The 22349-nt window shown below is 42.2% G+C and overlaps 1 protein-coding gene across 1 annotated transcript in view; it reads right to left on the bottom strand.

Moving 5' to 3' along the window:
* igf2r (insulin-like growth factor 2 receptor) overlaps positions 1-22349 on the bottom strand; it is a 223644-nt gene that overhangs the window by 112483 nt on the left and 88812 nt on the right. Inside the window, exons 13-20 of the mRNA XM_063056606.1 lie at positions 18246-18389; positions 15422-15556; positions 10938-11085; positions 10288-10462; positions 7755-7870; positions 6223-6388; positions 4252-4428; positions 1285-1380 (exon numbers count right to left, since the gene is read on the bottom strand). Coding sequence (XP_062912676.1) covers positions 1285-1380; positions 4252-4428; positions 6223-6388; positions 7755-7870; positions 10288-10462; positions 10938-11085; positions 15422-15556; positions 18246-18389 — 1157 coding nt within the window. The remainder of the gene's footprint in view (positions 1-1284; positions 1381-4251; positions 4429-6222; positions 6389-7754; positions 7871-10287; positions 10463-10937; positions 11086-15421; positions 15557-18245; positions 18390-22349) is intronic.

Below are 22349 nucleotides of genomic sequence, written 5' to 3'. Positions count from 1 at the left end.
TAGCTACTTATGACTCCATGGCTCCCCTCTTTTGAGCCACAGCCATCTTGAGGCCCTCTCTGCTGCATCGGTGGTACTGCGGATGGATCTCCTCTTCCTCTCTCCCTCGATGCCCACATTGCCGAAGGCTCTAGCTAAAGAACGGGCTGCAAATCCCCTACAACCAACCTCCACTGGGAGACACCTCGCTCTCCATCCAGCCTGCTGACAGTTGCTGACCAGTCCTGCGTACTTGGAGAGCTTCCTTTCAAAGGCCTCCTCCAAGCTATCTTCCCATGGGACTGTCAGCTCCAGCAGCGCCACTTGTTTAGTAGACTCAGACACTAGGACAATGTCTGGTCGTAGGGTGGTGGCTGCAATCAAGTAAGGTGTTTTGGAGCCTTCCTTCTCCCCTTCTCCGAACTGTTCAGCTGCGATGCTAACAATGATTGTTGTCATGGCTTGCAGCTTCCTATCAACCCCTCCCTTTGCCGTTGCCTCCAGAATTTGGTTAACATCTTCAACCTGCTTCCACAGTGAAGTCATGTTAGCTGCAGGCCATTTGATCCACCTCCTGTTAGGCTTGATGTTAGAGGGATTAGTTTGCAACACTTGGAGGTTCCGGGCACTATGGGGTGACTCCGGGCCTGGCACCTCCTTCGTCTCACCAGGTTGGACACCTGCACGTTGTGCTGCTCCTGCTCCCGCCAGACACTTCATCCTCGCTTGGTGGGTCTTCAAGCCGCGATCATTCTTGCAGATTTTGCCACATGCACACTGCTTCCTCATAGTCGTTTGTTCATTGCCTGGTTCTGATGCCATTGTGTCCGTCCGACTGGGGTGCTCATCCTCCCCCGCCACCCCCCCCCGGGCACCCCGGGGGTATCTTTCCCTTAGATTCATCATAGCTTTTGTGGGGGTCCTCCTCTCAGAGGACACAGATTGGGTTGCCAGCCCGTTCTGCCCCGGTTGCCGTCTCTCCGGGCTGTCACTGAGGTTGAAAGCTGAGTAATTACAAGCAAGCTTTAAAGTCTTCAGTTTTTTTTCCTCCTTTAGAGCAGGAATTCCCAAACTGACCCAGCATGGTTTCCTTTTTGTATATATTCATTTTTAGTTGAAACCATACAAGTGTGATTAAATTTTATACTTTAAACCAGGTGTTCCCAACTTGAGGTCCACAGACCCCTTGCTTGGTGGTATAGGTCCATGGCATAAAAAGGTTGCGAACTCCTTTTATGGAGGTAAGGGTAGGATTGATACAGAAATCCACAATAGAAGATGAACGTGCTTGACAACCTCTATTACCTTGTCTTCGGTTGTGGTGACAGGACAAGCTGCTTCAGTTTCCCACAGGAAGGTGACCACACAGTTTTTCTGGTCAATGAACCTTGGACCTGTGGACTAGACACACACAAGATCAATCAGCACTCGAGGTAGATTTTTACCACCATTTCTACTGATACAGTCATGCTGAAGAATACATGTTTCTATTTACACCAGTGTAGATTCAAGAGCGTCCCAACGGGCAGTCCAACCTCAAGGCCAAGTCCTTGAACACTGGGTATGCATTGATCTGCATTCATTTGACTTCTGACATTAGCTACACCAAATGAAGCTTAAGATCTGTTACAAAATTCAAGTATTCCCCCCTCACAAAAATGAGCACAAAAGTACAAATTCCTTTTAAAATTGCAGTCAGATGATTATTGATTGAAGCTACATGTACTGAAGCTATAATACTTAAATGAAGTACCCCAGGCAAATTTTATGTAGACAGGTACCAGAAATTTAATCTAATTCAAGCTTGATTTATGAATTTTAAGTGTTTCTTGTGTTTAGTAACCATGAACTCACTCAGGCAACAATTGGAAATAACTTGCAAGGAAGACTGTATGGAGTACAGAGGAATGTTATAATGCCATTCAAATGGAAAACCACATTTAGAACTTTGCTGAGAAAACAAGGTTAGGCCAAAACAATGAGTGTTGCATTTTAAGATTAATAAAAGGCTTAGAACCACAGTCCAGGTCCATTTGATTGTGCAATCTGTGATACATTGAGAAAAAGTTAATCACCTCTCCAGGTTCAGTGAGCAACTTGCTGGCTCACCAATCTCAAATTAATTCTCAGAGTCCAAATTACACTCTAGAACAAAGAATAACCTTGGTTTGTGTGTTGGTGTTTAACTCCTGTATCACTGCTTTGTCAGAAAAAGCAACTGCAGATAACAAAAACAGGCTCCTGCCGATGACTCACTGAAGCAAGCAATAGCACAGTATTACTGCTGCACAATAATTCAGCAGTTCCCACTGCCTCAGGGCTCCTGGATTCATTCATGATCTCCCACACTGTGTTAAGTCGTCATGCTCTCCCAAAACCACACATTTCTACCGGGTAATCCAGTTTCGTTCCACATGGGTTACTATAAATACACTTAGTGCAATGAAGTGGCAAGAGTTTCAAGTGGGAGCCACAGACACAGACAGAATGTTATGGGGGAACAGGGAAATGAGAAGGGAAGGTGAGTGGGACTGATGGGATGCTCTACTCAAGACAGCACGAGTCTAATGGCCTCCTGATGCGTATCAACAATGAATGACTGAGTCCTAGCCTACCCACACCCCTAGTCATATTGTGGTTTCAGAACCTCAAGGTATACCTAGCAGCTAGTAACGATCATGACTCGATGGGCTGAAAGGCCTAACACTGCTCCTATCTTGTATCTTATGGCTGACCTTCAGAAACCACAATGGCTGCTACGGGACACACTAGAGATGAGAAAGGAAACAGATATATACTTTATTGATCCCAAAGGAATTATAGTGTCATAGTAGCAGTACAAGTGCACAAATATACAAATACTGGAAGAAAAGTAGGAAAGAATAAAAAAAAAGTTACCTCAAACAGTCTAATAGGAGGGGGGGTCATCACTTCCCAGCTAAAGGGTGACTCATTATACAGCCTGGAGGCCAAGGGCAAGAATGTCCTTGGAAAGTGCTCTTTGGACCAGTCCAGTTGTTTTAGTCTATTACTAAAAGTGCTCCTCTGTTCAGCCAAGGTGGCATGCAGAGGGTGAGAAACATTGTCCAGAATTGCCAGGATTTTCCATAGTGTCCTTTGTTCTACCACAGCCTCCAGTGTGTCCAGTTTGACTCCTGTAACACAGCCCGCCTTTCTAATCAGTTTATTGAGCCTGTTGGCATCACCCATGTTGATGCCATTGCCCCAGCACACCACCTTGATAAGATACAAATTTGATGAAATGCATATTTGCCATGGAGTAACAAAATTAATTCAAGTGAATGAGAAGGGAAGGTACACACTGGTACAAAACAGATCACAAGAGTAACTTTCACAGCAACACAGATAAAATGCTGGAGCAGGTGTGGAATGAATAAAGAGTCAAAGTTTTGGGCCGAGAGCCTCCATCAGGACTGGAGGGGGAAAGAGACACACACACACACACACACACACACACACACAGACTGGAGGAGAGGCTGTACTCGATGCTGTCGCAAGATCGAAGAAGAGGGAGGTGCATAGCCACCAACCCCGGATTCGGAACAGCACCCACTGACTGATTGATTAAGGACTAAGGATCAACTTTAGTTGCCATATACATTTACACATTAGGAATTTGCTGATTTGTTGTGGTGTGTTGGACAAGGCGCGACTTGCAACTAAAATCATTCAACTATAAAGAATAAAGAATTCTATATGAAAATAAAGTTAGAGATTAAAGTACAGATCTGGAATAAGATGTACACAAATGCATAAATATCAGCATGTAGTTACAACGTAAACAGCTTTATAAAAAGTGTTTTAAAATCCAGTGACAAAACAAAGAATAAAGCCATTTGCATTGAAGTTTAAGAAAATTCTCTTCAAAAGATTGAATTTTACTCAGTTTGATTAGGAACAAACAAATTAACACCTTTAGTAAAGCAGGACAAACCTGTTACAGAAAGCATAACAACAGGGTAGTGGTTAGCACAACGCTTTACAGTACCAGTGACCGCCGGTACGATTCCTGCTGTTCCCCCACCCCATACCCGCATGGGTTTCCTCAGGGTGCTCTGGTTTCTTCCTACAGTCCAAAGACAGACTGATTGGCAGGTTAGTTGGTCATTGTAAATTGTCCTGTGATTAGGCTGGTGCTGGTCAGGGAGGCTTGAAAGGCTGGAGGCCCTGTCCCACACTGTATCTCAATACATATTAAAGTGTTGACAGTGGGAATGCACATGAGAGGCAGTCAAAGGTAAACTTCCTTACCAACTCTGTTGAACAACTCAGGTGAATACGTGTTGTGTAAGAGTCCTGTGCACCATTAGATTTGGTACACACAGAACCATTTACATATTCCAAGATAATCTGTCCACCTTTTTCCAGCTTGGGTCCACTTTTGGCCTTCCCTAGATTGCTGATAGATACTTTTTCACGAAGAGCACCCTGAATGCAAAAAACAGACGTGTACGTTACGGAACTAATTTTCCCCACTGTGTTTAAACAACATGCTGCTAAATTATAAAACATACAGAACCCATTGTTCAATTGAATTTAACTTCACAATAGCAGATAACACTGGAATTAAGGTTGTTTGAACAGGCGTTTGATACATTGTTATCTGGCCACTCTCAGGTTGTAGGAGCAACATCTCACATTCAGTCTGAGTAGCCTCCAGCCTGACGGCATCGGTTCCTTGAACTTTTCATAAATTTCTCCCCTTTCCCCCATCTATTTTTCATTCCCCATTTTAGTTCCACTTGCACTCTTTCTCTTCACCTGCCCATCACCTCCCTCCGCTGCCCTTCCTCCTCCTCTTTCTCCCATGGTCCATTCACCTCTCCTATTAGATTCCTTCTTCAGCCTGTTAGCTTTTCCACCCATCACCTCCCAGCTTCGCACTTCATCCCATTTCCCTACCCCCCACATCCACCCACCTTCCTCCTCACCTGGTTTCACCTATCATCTGCCAGTTTGTACTCCTCCCCCACCTCTTCTTTACTCTAGCTTCCTCACCCTGCTTTTCCAGTCCTGATGAAGGGTCTTGGCCCGAAATGTCAACTAATTATTTCCCTCCATATATGCTGCCTGACCCACAAAGTTCCTCCAGTGTTTTGTGTGTGTTTCTCTGGATTTCCAGCATCTACAGAATCTCCTGTTTGTGATACAATGTTATTCTGTATTCTTGCCGCATTTATAATAGTTAAAACAGGCACACTGGTTAGGCCACTAGATACTACTAGAATGTCATACTAGGAATTAGTAGTGGCTTTGCACACCAAAGTCAGCCGCAGTTAAAGTTGTGCTGACTTGCAGAATGAATTTAAGTGAAGTTTGACTTGTCACCAGCTAATTTTCGCTCTTACAGCTGGCATGACAGCGTACAACCCAAATCCAATTTTTTTTCCCACTTTGATCACAACTTTATGTAAGATTATGTAATTTCCTACTGATTACATACTCAATATACATTCAGTGGCACTTTATTAGGTGCACTTGCTCATTAATGCAAATATCTAACCAGCCAATCATTTGGCAGCAACTCAGTGCACAAAAGCATGGTCAAGAGGTTCAGTTGTTGTTCAGACCAAACATCAGAATGGGGAAGAAATGTCATCTAAGTGATTTAGACCATGGAATGATTATTATTGCCAGATGGGGTGGCTTGATTATCTCAGAAATTGCTCTTAGATTTTCACGCACAACAGTCTCTAGAGTTTAGAGAATAGTTTGAAAAACAGAAAAAAATTCAGTCAGCAGCAGTTCTGTGTTAATGAGAAGTCAGAAGAATGGCAAGACTGGCTTAAGCTGACGGGAAGGCAACAGTAACTCAAATAACCATGGGTTACAACAGTGGTGTGCACAACACGTCAAACCTTGAAGTGGATGGGCTAGAGTAGCAGAAGACCACGAACATCACTCAGTGGCCCCTTCATTAGGTACAGAAATTACCCAAAAAAGTGGCCACTGAATGCATATACCCAATATGAATTCTTCAAATATATTTAAGCCCTAATTCTGTAATGACATGTAGGTTTTTCTGTTGGATCTATTACTAAAAAGACTCTAATACAAGTATGCACGTCCATGAGTATTGCCCTACTATACAAAGAAAATTAATCTTGCTCAACTTGAATATAGATATTAAATTTGGTAAAATTTTTTGATCCCGTTCACTTGTCTGACTTATTTCTATTTTACAAGGAGCTTGACTGTCACACAGATATGTTTGACATGTACCATTGAATCTCTCTCATATTTCATCTGGCACACTGCAGCATAGCGATCACACCCTTGGACTGGACTCAGCGGCCGGCAAACATTGATGTAATACTTCTTACGCTCACTCGTTGACATGTCCATGGCGAACCAGTTGCTTTCATCACGGTCTTCAAACTTAGATAAGCTGAACAGCAAGTGATACATTTTGTTAAGGACATAGAAGACAATAAACTACAGCTTGCATCATCGTTAACGTTTAAAATTACAAGGTATTTTACAGCTATAATCCCTTGTCTACAGGCTGCTTTTGTTTGCAAATAGTTGAACTTCAAATCTTGCCCATCTCATTTGATGAAAATACTAATGAACAGAAATTCAGTTCTCAAAAATAAACATTTGCTCACAAACAAACCCACAGATCTTAAGCTTGAATGTAGTGACTCAGTGCTTGTGTAACCAGACGAGAATCCTTTTTGGAGTTTAAAACCGAAAACCAAACACTGCAACTGTGACTTCAATGCACTTCATCTTATTCTGATCTCTGAAGGAAAGCATAAAAAGCTGGACAGTATTCAAGGCAGTGCCTCACCTACACTTTCTAAAAGGTATTAAAGGATTAATAATGAATGTGGTCTTGCAGATGATGCCAAGGTGACTGAGAGGGAAAAAAGAGCTTTGAAGTGCAAAATGGCATTGACCATCTCGATGATGCCATGAGTCAAACCAGACTGCTAGTGCATACAGTTCCACCAGGGGCCCTCAGTGAGCCTTTAAAGCCAGTTCAAACTTGCAACACTGACAGGACAGAGCAACTGCTCTGGGGGCACAAAGTGAGAAGCTGGGAAAAGGAAAAGGGCTGAAGAAGGAATCTGATAGGAGTGGAAAGTGGATTATGGGAGAAAGGGAAGAAGGGGCACCAGAGGGAGATGATGGGCAGGTGAGGAGAATCAGAATCAGGTTCAATATCATCAGCATGGTGTGAAATTTGTTAACTTTGCAGCAGCAGTACAATGCAATACATGATAAAGGAAGAACTGAATTACAGTAATGTATATTAAATAGTTAAGTTAAAAATAAGTAGTGCAAAAACAGAAATAAAAACTTTGAGATCGTGTTCATGGGTTCAATGTCGATTTAGAAGACAGATGGGGTAGATTAATAAGAAAATAAAATTGAAACAGAATTAGGCCACTTGACTTATCGAGTTTGTTCCATCACACCATGCCCATCAAGTGGGACACCCACAACAGAGCCTGACAACGGACTCCATATTGACCTAGCTGGCAGCTGTCTATACCATGACGTCAAAATTATAGATTTGAAAAACAGGAGCCATTAGGCCTAAAACCAGCAGCCACAACTAAGCTCCAAAAATAGAGATTGTTCCTGCATTTATTTGGAAGGAAGAACTTATACAAAACCAGATGCATAGACTCCATTCTCACATTTACTACCCAGCAAAGATTCCTCAGAAACATCCATCTTTGAAGATACAGTTGAAATCTGATCTTTGAATTTAAATACAAATATGAGAAATGATTGATTCTCACCTTGACAAGTCATACTGCTGCTCCGTGAGTGGATCCGTCACTAGACACTCCAATGGCACTTCAGGACATGCATATTCAGTGTACCACTTGAAGTTATAAGTGTGTTCATCTTCCTCCTGAAGTGATTTTAGAAACAAATAATTTGTAACATCGTATATATGTATGAAGGGGGCAAGAAGGCCTTGGTGAGTAGGGTAAAGGAAAACCCCAAGGCATTCTTCAATTATGTGAAGAAAAAAAGGATGACAGGAGTGAAGGTAGGACCGATTAGAGATAAAGGTGGGAAGATGTGCCTGGAGGCTGTGGAAGTGAGCGAGGTCCTCAATGAATACTTCTCTTCGGTATTCACCAATGAGAGGGAACTTGATGACTATGGGGACAATATGAGTAAGGTTTATGTTCTGGAGCATGTTGATATTAAGGGAGAGGAGGTGTTGGAGTTGTTAAAATACATTAGGGCGGATAAGTCCCCGGGGCCTGACAGAATATTCCCCAGGCTGCTCCACAAGGCAAGGGAAGAGATTGCTTAGCCTCTGGTTAGGATCTTGATATCCTCTTGTCTACGGGAATGGTACCGGAGGATTGGAGGGAGGTGAATGTTGTCCCCTTGTTCAGAAAAAGGTAATAGGGATAGTCCGGGTAATTACAGACCAGTGAGCCTTACATCTATGGTGGGAAAGCTGTTGGAAAAGATTCTTAGAGATAGGATCTCTGGGCATTTAGAGAATCATGGTCTGATCAGGGACAGTTAGCATGGCTTTGTGAAGGGCAGATCATGTCTAACAAGCCTGATAGAGTTCTTTGAGGAGGTGACCAGGCATATAGATGTGTGTAGTGCAGTGGATGTGATCTATATGGATTTTAGTAAGGTATTTGACACGGCTCCACACGGTCGGCTTATTCAGAAAGTCAGAAGGCATGGGATCCAGGGAAATTTGGCCAAATGGATTCAGAATTGGCTTGCCTGCAGAAGGCAGAGGGTCGTGGTATCGGGAGTACATTCATATTGGAGGGTTGTGACTAGTGGTGTCCCACAAGGATTGGTTCTGGGACCTCTATTTTTCGTGATTTTTATTAATGACCTGGATGTGGGGGCTAGAAGGATGGGTTGGCAAGTCTGCAGACGACACAAAGGTTGGTGGTGTTGTAGATAGTGCAGATGATTGCCAAAGATTGCAGAGAGACATTGATAGGATGCAAAAGTAGGCTAAGAAGTGGCAGATGGGGTTCAACCCGGAGAAATGTCAGGTGGTACACTTTGGAAGGACAAACTCCAAGGCAGCGTACAAAGTAAGTGGCAGGATACTTGGTAGTGTGGAGGAGCAGAGGGATCTGGGGGTACATGTCCACAGATCCCTGAAAGTTGCCTCATGGGTAGATAGGGTAGTTAAGAAAGCTTTCATAACTCAAGGGATAGAGTTTAAGAGTCGCGAGGTAATGATGCAGCTCTATAAAACTCTGGTTAGGCCACACTCCAGTTCTGGTCACCTCACTATAGGAAGGATGTGTAAGCATTGGAAAGGGTACAGAGGAGATTTACCAGGATGCTGCCTAGTTTAGAGAGTATGGATTATGATCAGAGATTAAGGGACCTAGGGTTTTACTCTCCGGAGAGAAGGAGGATGAGAGGAGATATGATAGAGGTGTACAAGATATTAAGAGGAATAGATAGAGTGGACAGCCAGCACCTCTTCCCCAGGGCTCCACTGCTCAATACAAGAGGACATGGCTTTAAGGTAAGGGGTGGGAAGTTCAAGGGGGATATTAGAGGAAGGATTTTTTTTACTCAGAGAGTGGTTGGTGCGTCGAATGCACTGCCTGAGTCAGTGGTGGAGGCAAATACACTAGTGAAATTTAAGAGACTACTAGACAGGTATATGGAGGAATTTAAGGTGGGTGGTTATATGGGAGGCAGGGTTTGAGAGTCAGCACAACATTGTATACACATACACACACAGAGACACATATATACACACACACACATATACAGAGGGAGCTCCCAATGATAAAAGCAGAATTGTTCTTTAACGCCCCTAGTACTGACATCTCTAGATCATGGTCTGTGTTGAGGCTTTTGTTGTTGCTTGCATGGTGGGGGTGGGGGGGAAATGAGAGGGCTCAGTACTTCTGCTGGTGCGAGTGGGAGGGGGGTAGTTCGATGCTTTTGTTGCTGCGGATGGGGGGGGCAAGGGTGGTTTTTGAGCTTCTCAGTTCTATAATTCTTTTTATGAGGTCTCTTGTTTCATGGATGTCTGTGAAGAATACAAATTTCAGGCTGTATACATTCTCTGATATTAAAGGAACTAAATCTAAATCTATCTTAGAACTTAGGTCTTCCTTTTCAGCTTAAATTCTGTCATGAATAGGTCTTAGCAATCTGTCTGGAATGCTTCAAAGTGATACAGAATCACACATGAATGTTATTACCCAAGATCCTAAGAGGAAGAATCATCAGCAACACATATTTAAAAAGAAAGCAAAAGAAACCTGTAGTTGCAACACCATGAACTTCCAATTGAGTCTAATAACTGACCTCAAATTCTGGATATCCTACTCCTGCATCCTGATCACACAGGAACATAATTCGCGCAGATCGCTGTGTGTGGTGTTGATTGTTGTAGGGTGTCCCATTTGTGTAGGTCAGGTGAATAATTCCATTATAATACACCAGTCTGGAGTTGGATACTCCTAGGCTCCAAGCCTCTTTGCTAAGGATCAGGCACAATTACAATAAAAGTCAGAACTTTTACATAAGCAACAGTTTTAAATCCTCTTCCCTTCTGAACCAGAGTATAGTCTTGTTAGGTTAAATGGCCACAAATAAATACAATAAAAAATATTAAGAAGGCTGGCAAACACTATATTTTGTTAAACATGCACTGCAATCAACTGCACTGAGGGATCTCCTGAAAATCTACAGGGCACCTACAAATGAGAGACTTCAAATTTTGTTCTAGGCCTTTATCATCATATTAGAAAGATAGGGGATGTATTAAATAAAAACACATTTTTAATTAACAGGAAAAATATACGTGGTGATAACTCTAGAATAGCAAAAAGTGCCAGTTGATGCAAAAGATATCTGCAGTAAGATGCATAATACTGTTTACAAAGAGCAATGCAAGACATTTAATGGTAAGTTGCTGAAAAACCACGTTTACATCAAGTTACAGTGATACTTACTCGGGAGAAACCTGACAGGCACCTGAATTTGGTTGACAGGACTCTTGGGATACATTGCCACAGACGTTGATATAAAAGTTATACTTCTCAGTTTTAATTTCATATCTGTCATTCTGCTTGGTAAGCGATGAAAGGTCGAAGTAGTAGCCTATGAATTAAACAACAGCTAGTTTCACCAGCCCTTAAATATAAGCAAACTGCATTTTTTTTAAAATTTGAAAGCTTCCTTTTCCCCAAAGGAAATGAATAACTGATTAAGCAGTAACCAGGATCACGCATTAATGCACAAGTCCAGCTGCTCTCGGATGAGGGGCTAACAGGGCAAGCTCTGGACAGCAAGGAAAATAAAATGGGGATTCTGCAGATACTGGACATCCAGAGGAACACACACAAAATGCTGGAGGAGCTCAGCAGGTCGGGAAGCAACTATGGAAATGAATAAACAGTCATTAGGGCTGAGACCCTTCATCAGTCCTGATGAAGAGTCTTAGCCCAAAACGACAACTCTTTATTCCTTTCTCTAGATGCTGCCTGACCTGCTGCGATCCTCCAGCATTTTGTGTCAATAGAATAGTTTAATCAGTTTGACTTGCAAACATCAATGCACTTGGCCAACAAAAAGATTCTAGAAAAAAGACAAGAAAACTATTGAGCATCTACAGTCTCTTTTCATTCCACAGAAGTATTAACTAACAGAACAACTTGCATTTAGATTCATCAGCTTTATTGTTGGTCGGGGGAAGGAAGTTAAGTCCAATTAAAGCACTCAACACACCAAGTTCAGTGTATATATCCAAGCAAATAGGGAATTCCCAAAACATTCATTTGGTTTATGAATGTAGAACTACTAGCAATAGTATGATCACTGGAGTTGAATATGTTGTTCTCTGAAGGAGTTGTCTATTGGTGGGTCATCAGGTGGCTGCAGCAGTTGATCCAAGGTCCATAATCCTGCCCCCAACACTCGCTCATCCAGGATATATAGTGGATTCCTTCAAAGGAGAACGCCTGTCCATGATATTGTTTAACGTGGACAGGCTGATGCATGAGCAGCCACTACATGGTTTTTGACAGATCAGAAGTTTAGAATCAAAACATCTCTGATGACGCTGTTGAGACATTAAATGTGATCATTTGCTCTGGTCTGAGGGCATGTGAGAGCTTTATGGCTCTCACATTCTTCATTGTCATGAAATATTTTGATCTTACAAATTGCTTCTTACCGCAAAAACATTATCCCTCACACTTTGCTGGTTGGCAGCTTCAAGAAATGCTTTTCAACTAGAATATTGTGCATTACAGAGAACGACTTTAAATATTCACATCTCAAACTAGTCTTAGTAGAAACAAAAGTCCATAAAATGAATGGAGAGTTTAAAAAAAAAACAGCTAAGTAGAAACAGGGGTTTTGATGGAAGTACACAAGCAGAAACAATGTTTGACAGGAAAGTCATTCAGTACAGAGATTGAACAGTACAGGCCAATGCACTTCTATTATATAAAAGCACCCTGTTTAAATGGTGGAAACAAATTCCACTATTAATATTAAAAAAACAGGAAGGATTTCAGTGAAGAATGGAGTGTAACTGGTAGGTTTGTGGGGCAGTTTTAGTTCAATGCTTTTCATTCATTTGGCAACATGACAGCTTGTCTTATAAATCACAACTTGAAAGTGGGTGTACAAGTTGTGAAGTCATTTCAGAGTTGAGGAAAGTGAAGTTATCCATGCTGGTTCATGAACCGGAAGGTTGTAGGGCAGGTGTTCCCAATCTTAATGCCATAGACCAATACTATTAAGTAAGGGGTCCATGGACCCCGGGCTGGGAACCTGTTGTAGGGTACTGCCCGTTCCGGAACCTGTTGTAGGGTACTGCCCGTTCCGGAACCTGTTGTAGGGTACTGCCTGCTCCGGAACCTGTTGTAGGGTACTGCCCGTTCCGGAACCTGTTGTAGGGTACTGCCCGTTCCGGAACCTGTTGTAGGGTACTGACTGTTCCGGAACCTGTTGTAGGGTACTGCCCGTTCCGGAACCTGTTGTAGGGTACTGCCCGTTCCGGAACCTGTTGTAGGGTACTGCCCGTTCCGGAACCTGTTGTAGGGTACTGCCCGTTCCGGAACCTGTTGTAGGGTACTGACTGTTCGGGAACCTGTTGTAGGGTACTGACTGTTCCGGAACCTGTTGTAGGGTACTGACTGTTCCGGAACCTGTTGTAGGGTACTGCCCGTTCCGGAACCTGTTGTAGGGTACTGCCTGTTCCAGAACCTGTTGTAGGGTACTGCCCGTTCCGGAACCTGTTGTAGGGTACTGACTGTTCGGGAACCTGTTGTAGGGTACTGACTGTTCCGGAACCTGTTGTAGGGTACTGCCCGTTCCGGAACCTGTTGTAGGGTACTGACTGTTCCGGAACCAAGGCTCCTGAACCTCCTGGCCAATGGTGGTAGTGAGAGAGCATATATTGGATGATGGGGGTCCTCGAGAGTGGATGCTGCTTTCTTGTGGCAGTGCTCACTATAAATGTGCTCAACAGTAGAGGGCTTTGCCTGTGATGGACTGAGCTGAGTCCATCACTTTTTGTAGAGTTTTCCCATTCCTGGGCATTGATGTTTCCATACCAGGCCATGATATAACCAGTCAGGATACTCACTGCTGTGCATCTAGAGAAGTTTGTCAAAGTTTTAGATGACATGCTGAAATTATGGAAACTAGAAGCACTGTCGTGCTTTCTTTGTGGTGGCACTTGCTTGCTGGTCCCAGGATGCATCTCTGATATGATAATACCAAGGAAATTAAAGTTACTGAACCTCCCCACCTCCAATCTCCGAATGAGAACTGGTTCATGGATCTCCGGTTTCTTCCTCCTGTAGTCAATAATCAGCTCTTTGGTTCTGCTGACATTGAGAGGTTGTTATTGCGGCACCACTCAACCAGATTGGAGGCCGGTGACTAGTGGTGTGCCTCAGGGATCTGTACTGGGTACAGTGTTGTTTGTCATATACATTAGTGATCTGGATGATGGGGTGGTAAATTGTATAAGTATGCAGATGATACTAAGATAGGTGGAGTTGTGGATAATGAAGTAGGTTTTCAAAGCTTGCAGTGAGATTTAGGTCAGTTAGAAGAGTGGGCTGAAAGCTGGAGATGGAGTTTAATGCTGAAAAATATGAGGTGCTACATTTTGGTAGGACTAAGCAAAATAGGACATACATGGTAAATGGTAGGGCATTGAGGAATGCAGTAGAACAGAGGGATCTAGGAATAATGGTGCATAGTTCCCTGAAGGTGGAATCTCATATGGATAGGGTGGTGAAGAAAGCTTTTGGTATGCTGGCCTTTATTAATCAGAGCATTGAGTATAGGAGTTGGGATGTAATGTTAAAATTGTATAAGGCACTGGTGAGGCCAAATTTGGAGTATTGTGTACAGTTCTGGTCACCGTATTATAGGAAAGATGTCAACAAAATTGAGAGAGTACAGAGGAGATTTACTAGAGTGTTGCCTGGGTTTCATCTCCTAAGTTACAGAGAAAGGTGAACAAGTTAGGTCTTTATTCTTTGGAGCGTAGAAGGTTGAGGGGCGACTTGATAGAGGTGTTTAAAATTATGAGGGGGATAGATAGAGTTGATGTGGATAGGCTTTTTCCATTGAGAGTGGGGGAAGATTCAAACAAGAGGACATGAGTTGAGAGTTAAAGGGCAAAAGTTTCGGGGTAACATGAGGGGGAGCTTCTTTACTCAGAGAGTGGTAGCTGTGTGGAACGAGCTTCCAGCAGAAGTGGTTGAGGCAGGTTCGACGTTGTCATTTAAAGTTAAGTTGAAAATTGACAACAAAGAAAAATACAAGCAACACACATCAAAGTTGCTGGTGAACGCAGCAGGCCAGGCAGCATCTATAGGCAGAGGTGCAGTCGAAGTTTCAGGCCGAGACCCTTCGTCAGGACTAGAAAAATACAAAGTTAAATTGGATAACTGTATGGACAGGAAAGGAATGGAGGGTTACGGGCTGAGTGCAGGTCGGTGGGACTAGGTGGAAGTAAGAGTTCGGCACGGACTAGAAGGGCTGAGATGGCCTGTTTCCGTGCTGTAATTGCTATATGGTTATATGGTTATATTTTCAATCTCCCTCATATATACCGATTTGTCACCACCTTTGATTTGGCCAATGACAGCGGTGGTATCAGCAAACGTAATATGGTATTGGAGCTGTACTTATCCACAGAATGATAGGTATAAAGCAACTAGAGCAGGGGGCTAAGCACACAGCCTTGTGGTGTAGCTGTGCTGATGGAGATTGTGGAGGAGATGTTGTTGCCGACCTGAAGTGATTGGGGTCTGCAAGTGAGGAAATCGAGGATCCAGTTGCACAAGGAGCATGAACTAACACTGACATTCCAACTGTTTGAAGTGAAACTCATCATTAGAAGTTCTGCACAAGTTGATCAGTGCAAAGTTTCACGCAGACTAGAATCAAGAAGTCAGGTGCTTACCGGCTTCTGGATCGGAAACCGTGCAGTAATCGCCCTGAGTTTTCGATAAAGTGCAAGCAGCAGCTGTGCGCCATTCAATTTCATATAAGCACCCATTGAAGCTGGTCTTCAGGATAGGAGGACTCTCCAGATCCCCTGCGAGAGAGCAGAACACAGTAAAGACAGCAGGCTGGGCAAAAATACCGCCTTTTAATGCAGAACTCCACATGAAATAGAAAATTAACAGTGACAATTTACAGTACATGACTCACACTCTCAGTACTACTTATTTTTTAGTATTTGCACATTGGCTCTTTATCAGTCGTTGTGTGTAGCTTTTCCATTACACTTCTAATTATTTCGATTCTACTGTGAATGCCCGCAAGAAATTTAGTCTCAGGGGAGTACGCAGTGACAAATACCCACTTTAATAATAAATTTACTTTGAACCTGATACTTCATACTGTCACATACATGAAGGATTTTCACCAGTCACAAAAGCATACAAGCTGAAAGGGGTAAGTGCAAAGGACATGTGCGGGGCTAAGATTTGGTCTTAGAAACAGAGTGGTGGCCGGTTAGAATGTAAAGCCAGAGTTGGTGGAGGCAAATATGACTGAGGTGTTAAGAGGCTCTCAGACACATGAATGTGTAGAGACTAGAGAGTTATTGAGCCATAAGCGGGCGGAAGGAATTAAGTTTAGTTCGGCATTTGTTTACTAGTTGAATTCGTTCATCACAACATTGCAGCCAAAGGGTCAATTCCTACACTGCACCATCCTATGTTCCAAACAACCGAGATCATGCAGAAAAATATTGTTTTCCTAGATTTTACAGTAGTACCACACAGAAACAGCCCACTTAAACAGATTACAGAGAAGCGGGTATTTGCTATCTTGGGCAAAAGTAGGGTGGATAATTTCCCAGGGCCTGATAAGGTCTCTAGTGCAGAAATTGCAGGGACTCTGGCAGAGGTATTTAAAACACATTTAGCCACCTTCAGGTACTGATAAATGTAAAAAAAAAACTTTTAATAAGGAAGAAACCAGCCAAATGGAAAATGACCCAGTTATGCTTCTAACCAACTACAAAATTTTCAATAATAATTTCATTTATATTGCAGCTTTCATGCATTAAATTGCAGGCCCAAAGTGCTTTACCTAGATCGTAAAGCTAAGTCAATAGTCATAAAAACACAAGACAAAATTAAAAATCAAAAATAAAGACAATTATATAGAATGAAATATAATCAAATAGACCAAATTATATAAATCAAATCAACGGGTATTAAGTAACCCTCTAAATAGGCTAAATTAGAAGTAGCTTTTTAGAAGTGTTTTGAAATGTTCCACAATACTAGCCTGGCGCATCTCAGTCAGTAGAGTATCCTAGATTTTTGGTGTTAAAGAGCAAAAGGCCGCGTCACCAGTTCTTCTACGCTGGGCTCTAGAAACACTAAGCAAACCAGTATTCACAGGTCTAAGATTACAATTAGGGATGTAAGGGGAGAGACACTCCAAAATATACAGAGGAGCTCATTATTCAGAGCCTTGTATACAATTAGAAGTATTTTGAAATTTATCCTAAAGGACACAGGCAGCCAATGTAACGATGTCATAACTGGTGAAATGTGCTCAGATTTTTTTCTGATTAAGATTCTTGCTGATGCATTTTGAACAAGCTGCAGCCAATTTATACCTTTCTTAGGCAGTCCTGAAAAATGTGCAATACAGTGGTCTAATTGGCTAAAAACATTTTTCCACATCTTTAAATGTTATAAGAAATCAAACTCTTGCAATGTTCCTTACATGAAAGAATGCAGTTTTAGTAATATGGTGAATATGTGATTTGAAATTTAGCTCAGAGTCAATAACGACACCTAAATTCTTTACTTCTGGCTTAATTTGTAAGGTCAGATGATCAAGTTTATTTTTAAGATTCACACTCTACTGCACGTAGTGAGCTCCAAAAGACAGTGTACTGAGTATGTACAAATACCCCACAAACAGCTGACCAACCATAAGTTCACCCCACCCCAATCCATTGAATAACTCCAATATTTTTTAGTGCCGTTAAATGCTTCATTTCTTCTGCTTTCAGGCAACTGGTAGAGGGATTAGATTTGGAAATTGGGTAAACCATCATTGCTGAAATGGGTTTTGTCTGTGGAAATGAAAGTTTACTGTGATTCACCCTACTCTTCAGCAATCAATAAATGGTGTTCTCCAGTCCGCAAATCCGTATTAATTAACTTTAATCCACAAGTTTACATATCTGATTTATGAAATAGAGAACAAGTCACAAGGAAAGCAGCTTTGGTGGAAACAGATCTAAAACCAAATGAGCTGCAAGTGGATTGGGATGGAATCAACCACCAACTGGTTCAGGATTGGTGTTATGGGTGGCTTCATCTCATCTCCAAGCATCGTTTCCTTTCTAATAACACCATATCCTTAAAACAGCAGGTATTTGAGCACTCTTCCTGAGCTCAGCAAACCTTACCTTTATGCACGTGGATCCTCTATTAAATATCACTGCACCCTAAATGCAAAGCTGTCTAATTCCCCCAGATTCCAGACTGCTTCTGATGGCCGATATATTCTTTAGAAGGGAAAGGAGGTAATTTTACCCAGACTGGCACACATGCAGTTTGAGGCTCAATTTCACCAACTCTTAATGGCACTCCAAGTAACCCAGCAAACCAGTTAACTTGAAGCAATTACAGGCCAGCAATGAAAGTTGACTTTGTCAGCCATCCACACTGCTAAGTGAACACTTAGACTAGCCACCAACACTAGACCCAGAGCTGATAAAATAGTGAGCGGTGATATGTACATGAACTTACCAGGATTACATACGAAAGTAATTATAGTTTTGATTTGGACTGTTTCTCCACACAAGTCACCACCTGAATATACAAGCTGAATGTTGTTGCCTTCTTTTTTAGGTGATGAAACAAATTTCCCAAGAGACTTTGCTCCATATTGACCTTAAAGAGGACAAAATTAGACAATTTAGCTGTGGTTAAAAGCAATTTCCAGTATTCGTCCTTCAAATTTATTGCATCTCTAGACTACCAAACACTTAAAAGAAACTCTTCCCCTTTACTCCCAAGCAACAGGGTACAACTGTATCTCCAGATACTGGACCTACAATCAGAAATCCTCCTTGCTGAGAATTTCGAAGATTCAAAGCACATTTATTATCAAAGTATGTATGCAGTATACAACCCTGAGATTCCTCTTGGCCACCAACAGCCACAAAACAAAGAAAAATCATGGAACCTGTTCAAATATAATCAACCCTCCTCCACATGCAAAAAAAAAACCAAATCCCGTGAACTGCAGTAAAAAGAAAGAAACAAAATCACAATATACAAACAGTGTAAAACACAAAAGAGTCCAGGCATATTCAGTTCAGTGTTCATACCTGCAGGCCGCACTGATTCAATATCACCCAAAAGACCAGAAACACATCATAACATGAACTACAGAATCCACTCCACAAACTGCACTGATTAAACCCTGCTCTGTCACCCTCTGCAGCATCAACCTTTGCCCACTTTAAGACAGAGGGCAGTAGTGAATAGGTCTTATCCCAGATGCAACTCTGACCCGTGGTGTTTTGCGAGGATCCTTAGATTCAGATGAAAAGGTGCTGGGTGGGTTTGAAGACAAAGATTGGTGCTCTGGATAGCATAGGCTAGCTAAAGAATGCCATGGGATACAGACTTGGGCAAAGAGGTAGCAAACTGAGTTTAATCTGGGCAAGTGCAAAGTGTTACACTTTGGAAGATCCAATAAAGGAACCGTACACAGTTAAGGTCAGGACCTTTAACATTGATGAACAGAGGGACCTTGGAGTTCAGGTACATGGCATCCTTCCTGGCTACACAGAGGGATAAAGACAGCACATGGCATGCTTGCCTTTTCTATAGCCATATATAACAATTACAGCACAGAAACAGGCCATCTCGGCCCTTCTAGTCCATGCCGAACTCTTACTCCTACCTAGTCCTACTGACCTGCACTCAGCCCATAAGCCTCCAATCCTTTCCTGTCCATATAGCTGTACAATTTTACTTTAAGTGACAATATCGAGCCTGCCTCTACCACTTCTACTGGAAGCTCGCTCCACACAGCTACCACTCTCTGAGTAGAGAAGTTCCCCCTCATGTTACCCCTAAACTCTTGCCCCCTAACTCTCAACTCATGTCCTCTTGTTTGAATTTCCCCTACTGTCAATGGAAAAGCCTATCCATGTCAACTCTATCTATCCCCCTCAATTCTAAATACCTCTATCAAGTCCCCCCTCAATGTTCCATGCTCCAAAGAATAAAGACCTAACTTATTCAACCTTTCTCTGTAACTTAGGTGCTGAAACCCAGGTAGCATTCTAGTAAATCTCCTCTGTACTCTCTCTATTTTGTTGACATCCTTCCTATAATTCGGTGACCAGAACTGTACACAATACTCCAAATTTGGCCTCACCAATGCCTTGTATAATTTTAACATTACATCCCAACTCCCATACTCAATGCTCTGATTTATAAAGGCCAGCATACCAAAAGCTTTCTTCACCACCCTATCCACATGAGATTCCACCTTCAGGGAACTATCCACCATTATTCCTAGATCCCTCTGTTCTACTGCATTCCTCAATGCCCTACCATTTAACATGTATGTCCTATTTTGATTAGTCCTACCAAAATGTAGCACCTCACACTTATCAACATTAAACTCCATCTGCCATCATTCAGCCCACTCTTCTAACTGGCCTAAATCTCTCTGCAAGCTTTGAAAACCTACTTTATTATCCACAACGCCATCTATCTTAGTATCATCTGCATACTTACTAATCCAATTTACCACCCCATCATCCAGATCATTAATGTATATGACAAACAACATTGGACCCAGTACAGATCCCTGAGGCACACCACTAGTCACCGGCCTCCAATCTGACAAACAGTTATCCACCACTACTCTCTGGCGTCCCCTATCTAGCCACTGCTGAATCCATTTTACTACTTCAGTATTAATACCTAACGATTGAACCTTCCTAACTAACCTTCCATGTGGAACCTTGTCAAAGGCCTTACTGAAGTCCATACAGACAACATCCACCGCTTTACCCTTGTCAATTTTCCTCGTAACCTCTTCAAAAAATTCAATAAGATTTGTCAAACATGACCTTCTACGCACAAATCCATGTTGACTGTTCCTAATCATACCCTGTCTATCCAGATAATTACATATACCATCTCTAAGAATACTTTCCATTAATTTACCCACCACTGACATCAAACTTACAGGTCGATAATTGCTAGGTTTACTCTTAGAACCCTTTTTAAACAATGGAACAACATGAGCAATACGCCAATCCTTCAGCACCATTCCTGTTTCTAATGACATTTGAAATATTTCTGTCAGAGCCCCTGCTATCTCTACACTAACTTCCCTCAAGGTCCTAGGGAATAGCCTGTCAGGACCTGGAGACTTATCCAGTTTTATATTTATTTATTTTTAAGTGCCAGTACTTCCTCTTCTTTAATCATCATAGTTTCTATAACTACCCTACTTGTCTCCCTTACCTTACACAATTCAATATCCTTCTCCTTAGTGAATACCGAAGAAATTGTTCAAAATCTCCCCCATCCCTTTTGGCTCCGCACATAGCTATCCACTCTGATTCTCTAAGCGACCAATTTTATCCCTCACTATCCCTTTGCTATTAATATAACTGTAGAAACCCTTGGGATTTATTTTCACCTTACTTGCCAAAGCAACCTCTCATCTCCTTTTAGCTTTTCTAATCTCTTTTTACTTTCTTTATATTCCTTGAGTACCTCGTTTACTCCATGCTGCCTATATTTATTGTAGATCTCCCTTTTTCCAAACCAAGTTTCCAAATATCCCTTGAAAACCATGGCTCTCCCAAACTTTTAACCTTTCCTTTCAACCTAACAGGAACATAAAAATTCTGTACCCTCAAAATTTCACCTTTAACTGACCTCCATTTCTCTATTACATCCTTCCCATAAAACAAATTGTCCCAATCCACTCCTCCTAAATCTTTTCACATCTCCTCAAAGTTAGCCTTTCTCCAATCAAAAATCTCAACCCTGGGTCCAGTCTTATCCTTCTCCATAATTTTATTGAAACTAATGGCATTGTGATCACTGGACCCAAAGTACTCCCCAATACATACTTCCGTCACCTGCCCTATCTCATTCCCCAACAGGAGATCCAACACTGCCCCTTCTCTCATTGGTACCTCTATGTATTGCTGCAAAAAACTACCCTGCACACATTTTACAAACTCCAAACCATCCAGCCCTTTTACAGGATGGGCTTCCCAGTCTACGTGTGGAAAATTAAAATCTCCCACAATCACAACCTTGTGCTTACTACAAATATCTGCTATCTCCTTACAAATTTGCTCCTCCAATTCTCGCTCCCCATTAAGTGGTCTATCATACACCCCTATAAGTGTTACTACACCTTTCCCATTCCTCAATTCCACCCAAATGGGCTCCCCAACCAACCCTCTAATCTATCCTGCCAAAGCTCCGCTGCAATATTTTCTCTGACAAGGAATGCAACACCTCTCCCTCTTGCCCCTCCAATTCTATCACACCTGAAGCAACGAAATCCAGGAATATTTAGTTGCCAATCACACCCCTCTTGCAACCATGTTTCACTAACAGCTACAACATCATATTTCCAGGTATCAATCCACGCTCTAAGCTCATCCACCTTTCTTACAATGCTCCTAGCATTAAAATAGATGCATTTAAGAAACACTCCACCTCTTACTCTCTGTTTATCCCTAATGATGCAAACAACTTTCATCTTTTTCTTCTTTCTCCCCTACATCTTCGGTCTGAGCACCCCCTTCTCTGTCGCCTGCTTATCCTCCCTCACACACTATCTACTTGCTTTCGCTA

This window comes from Mobula hypostoma, chromosome 8 (assembly GCF_963921235.1).
Source record: "Mobula hypostoma chromosome 8, sMobHyp1.1, whole genome shotgun sequence".
Taxonomy (NCBI): domain Eukaryota; kingdom Metazoa; phylum Chordata; class Chondrichthyes; order Myliobatiformes; family Myliobatidae; genus Mobula; species Mobula hypostoma.
Note: the sequence above shows the minus strand (reverse complement) of the source record. Positions and strands in the feature narration are given on the sequence as shown.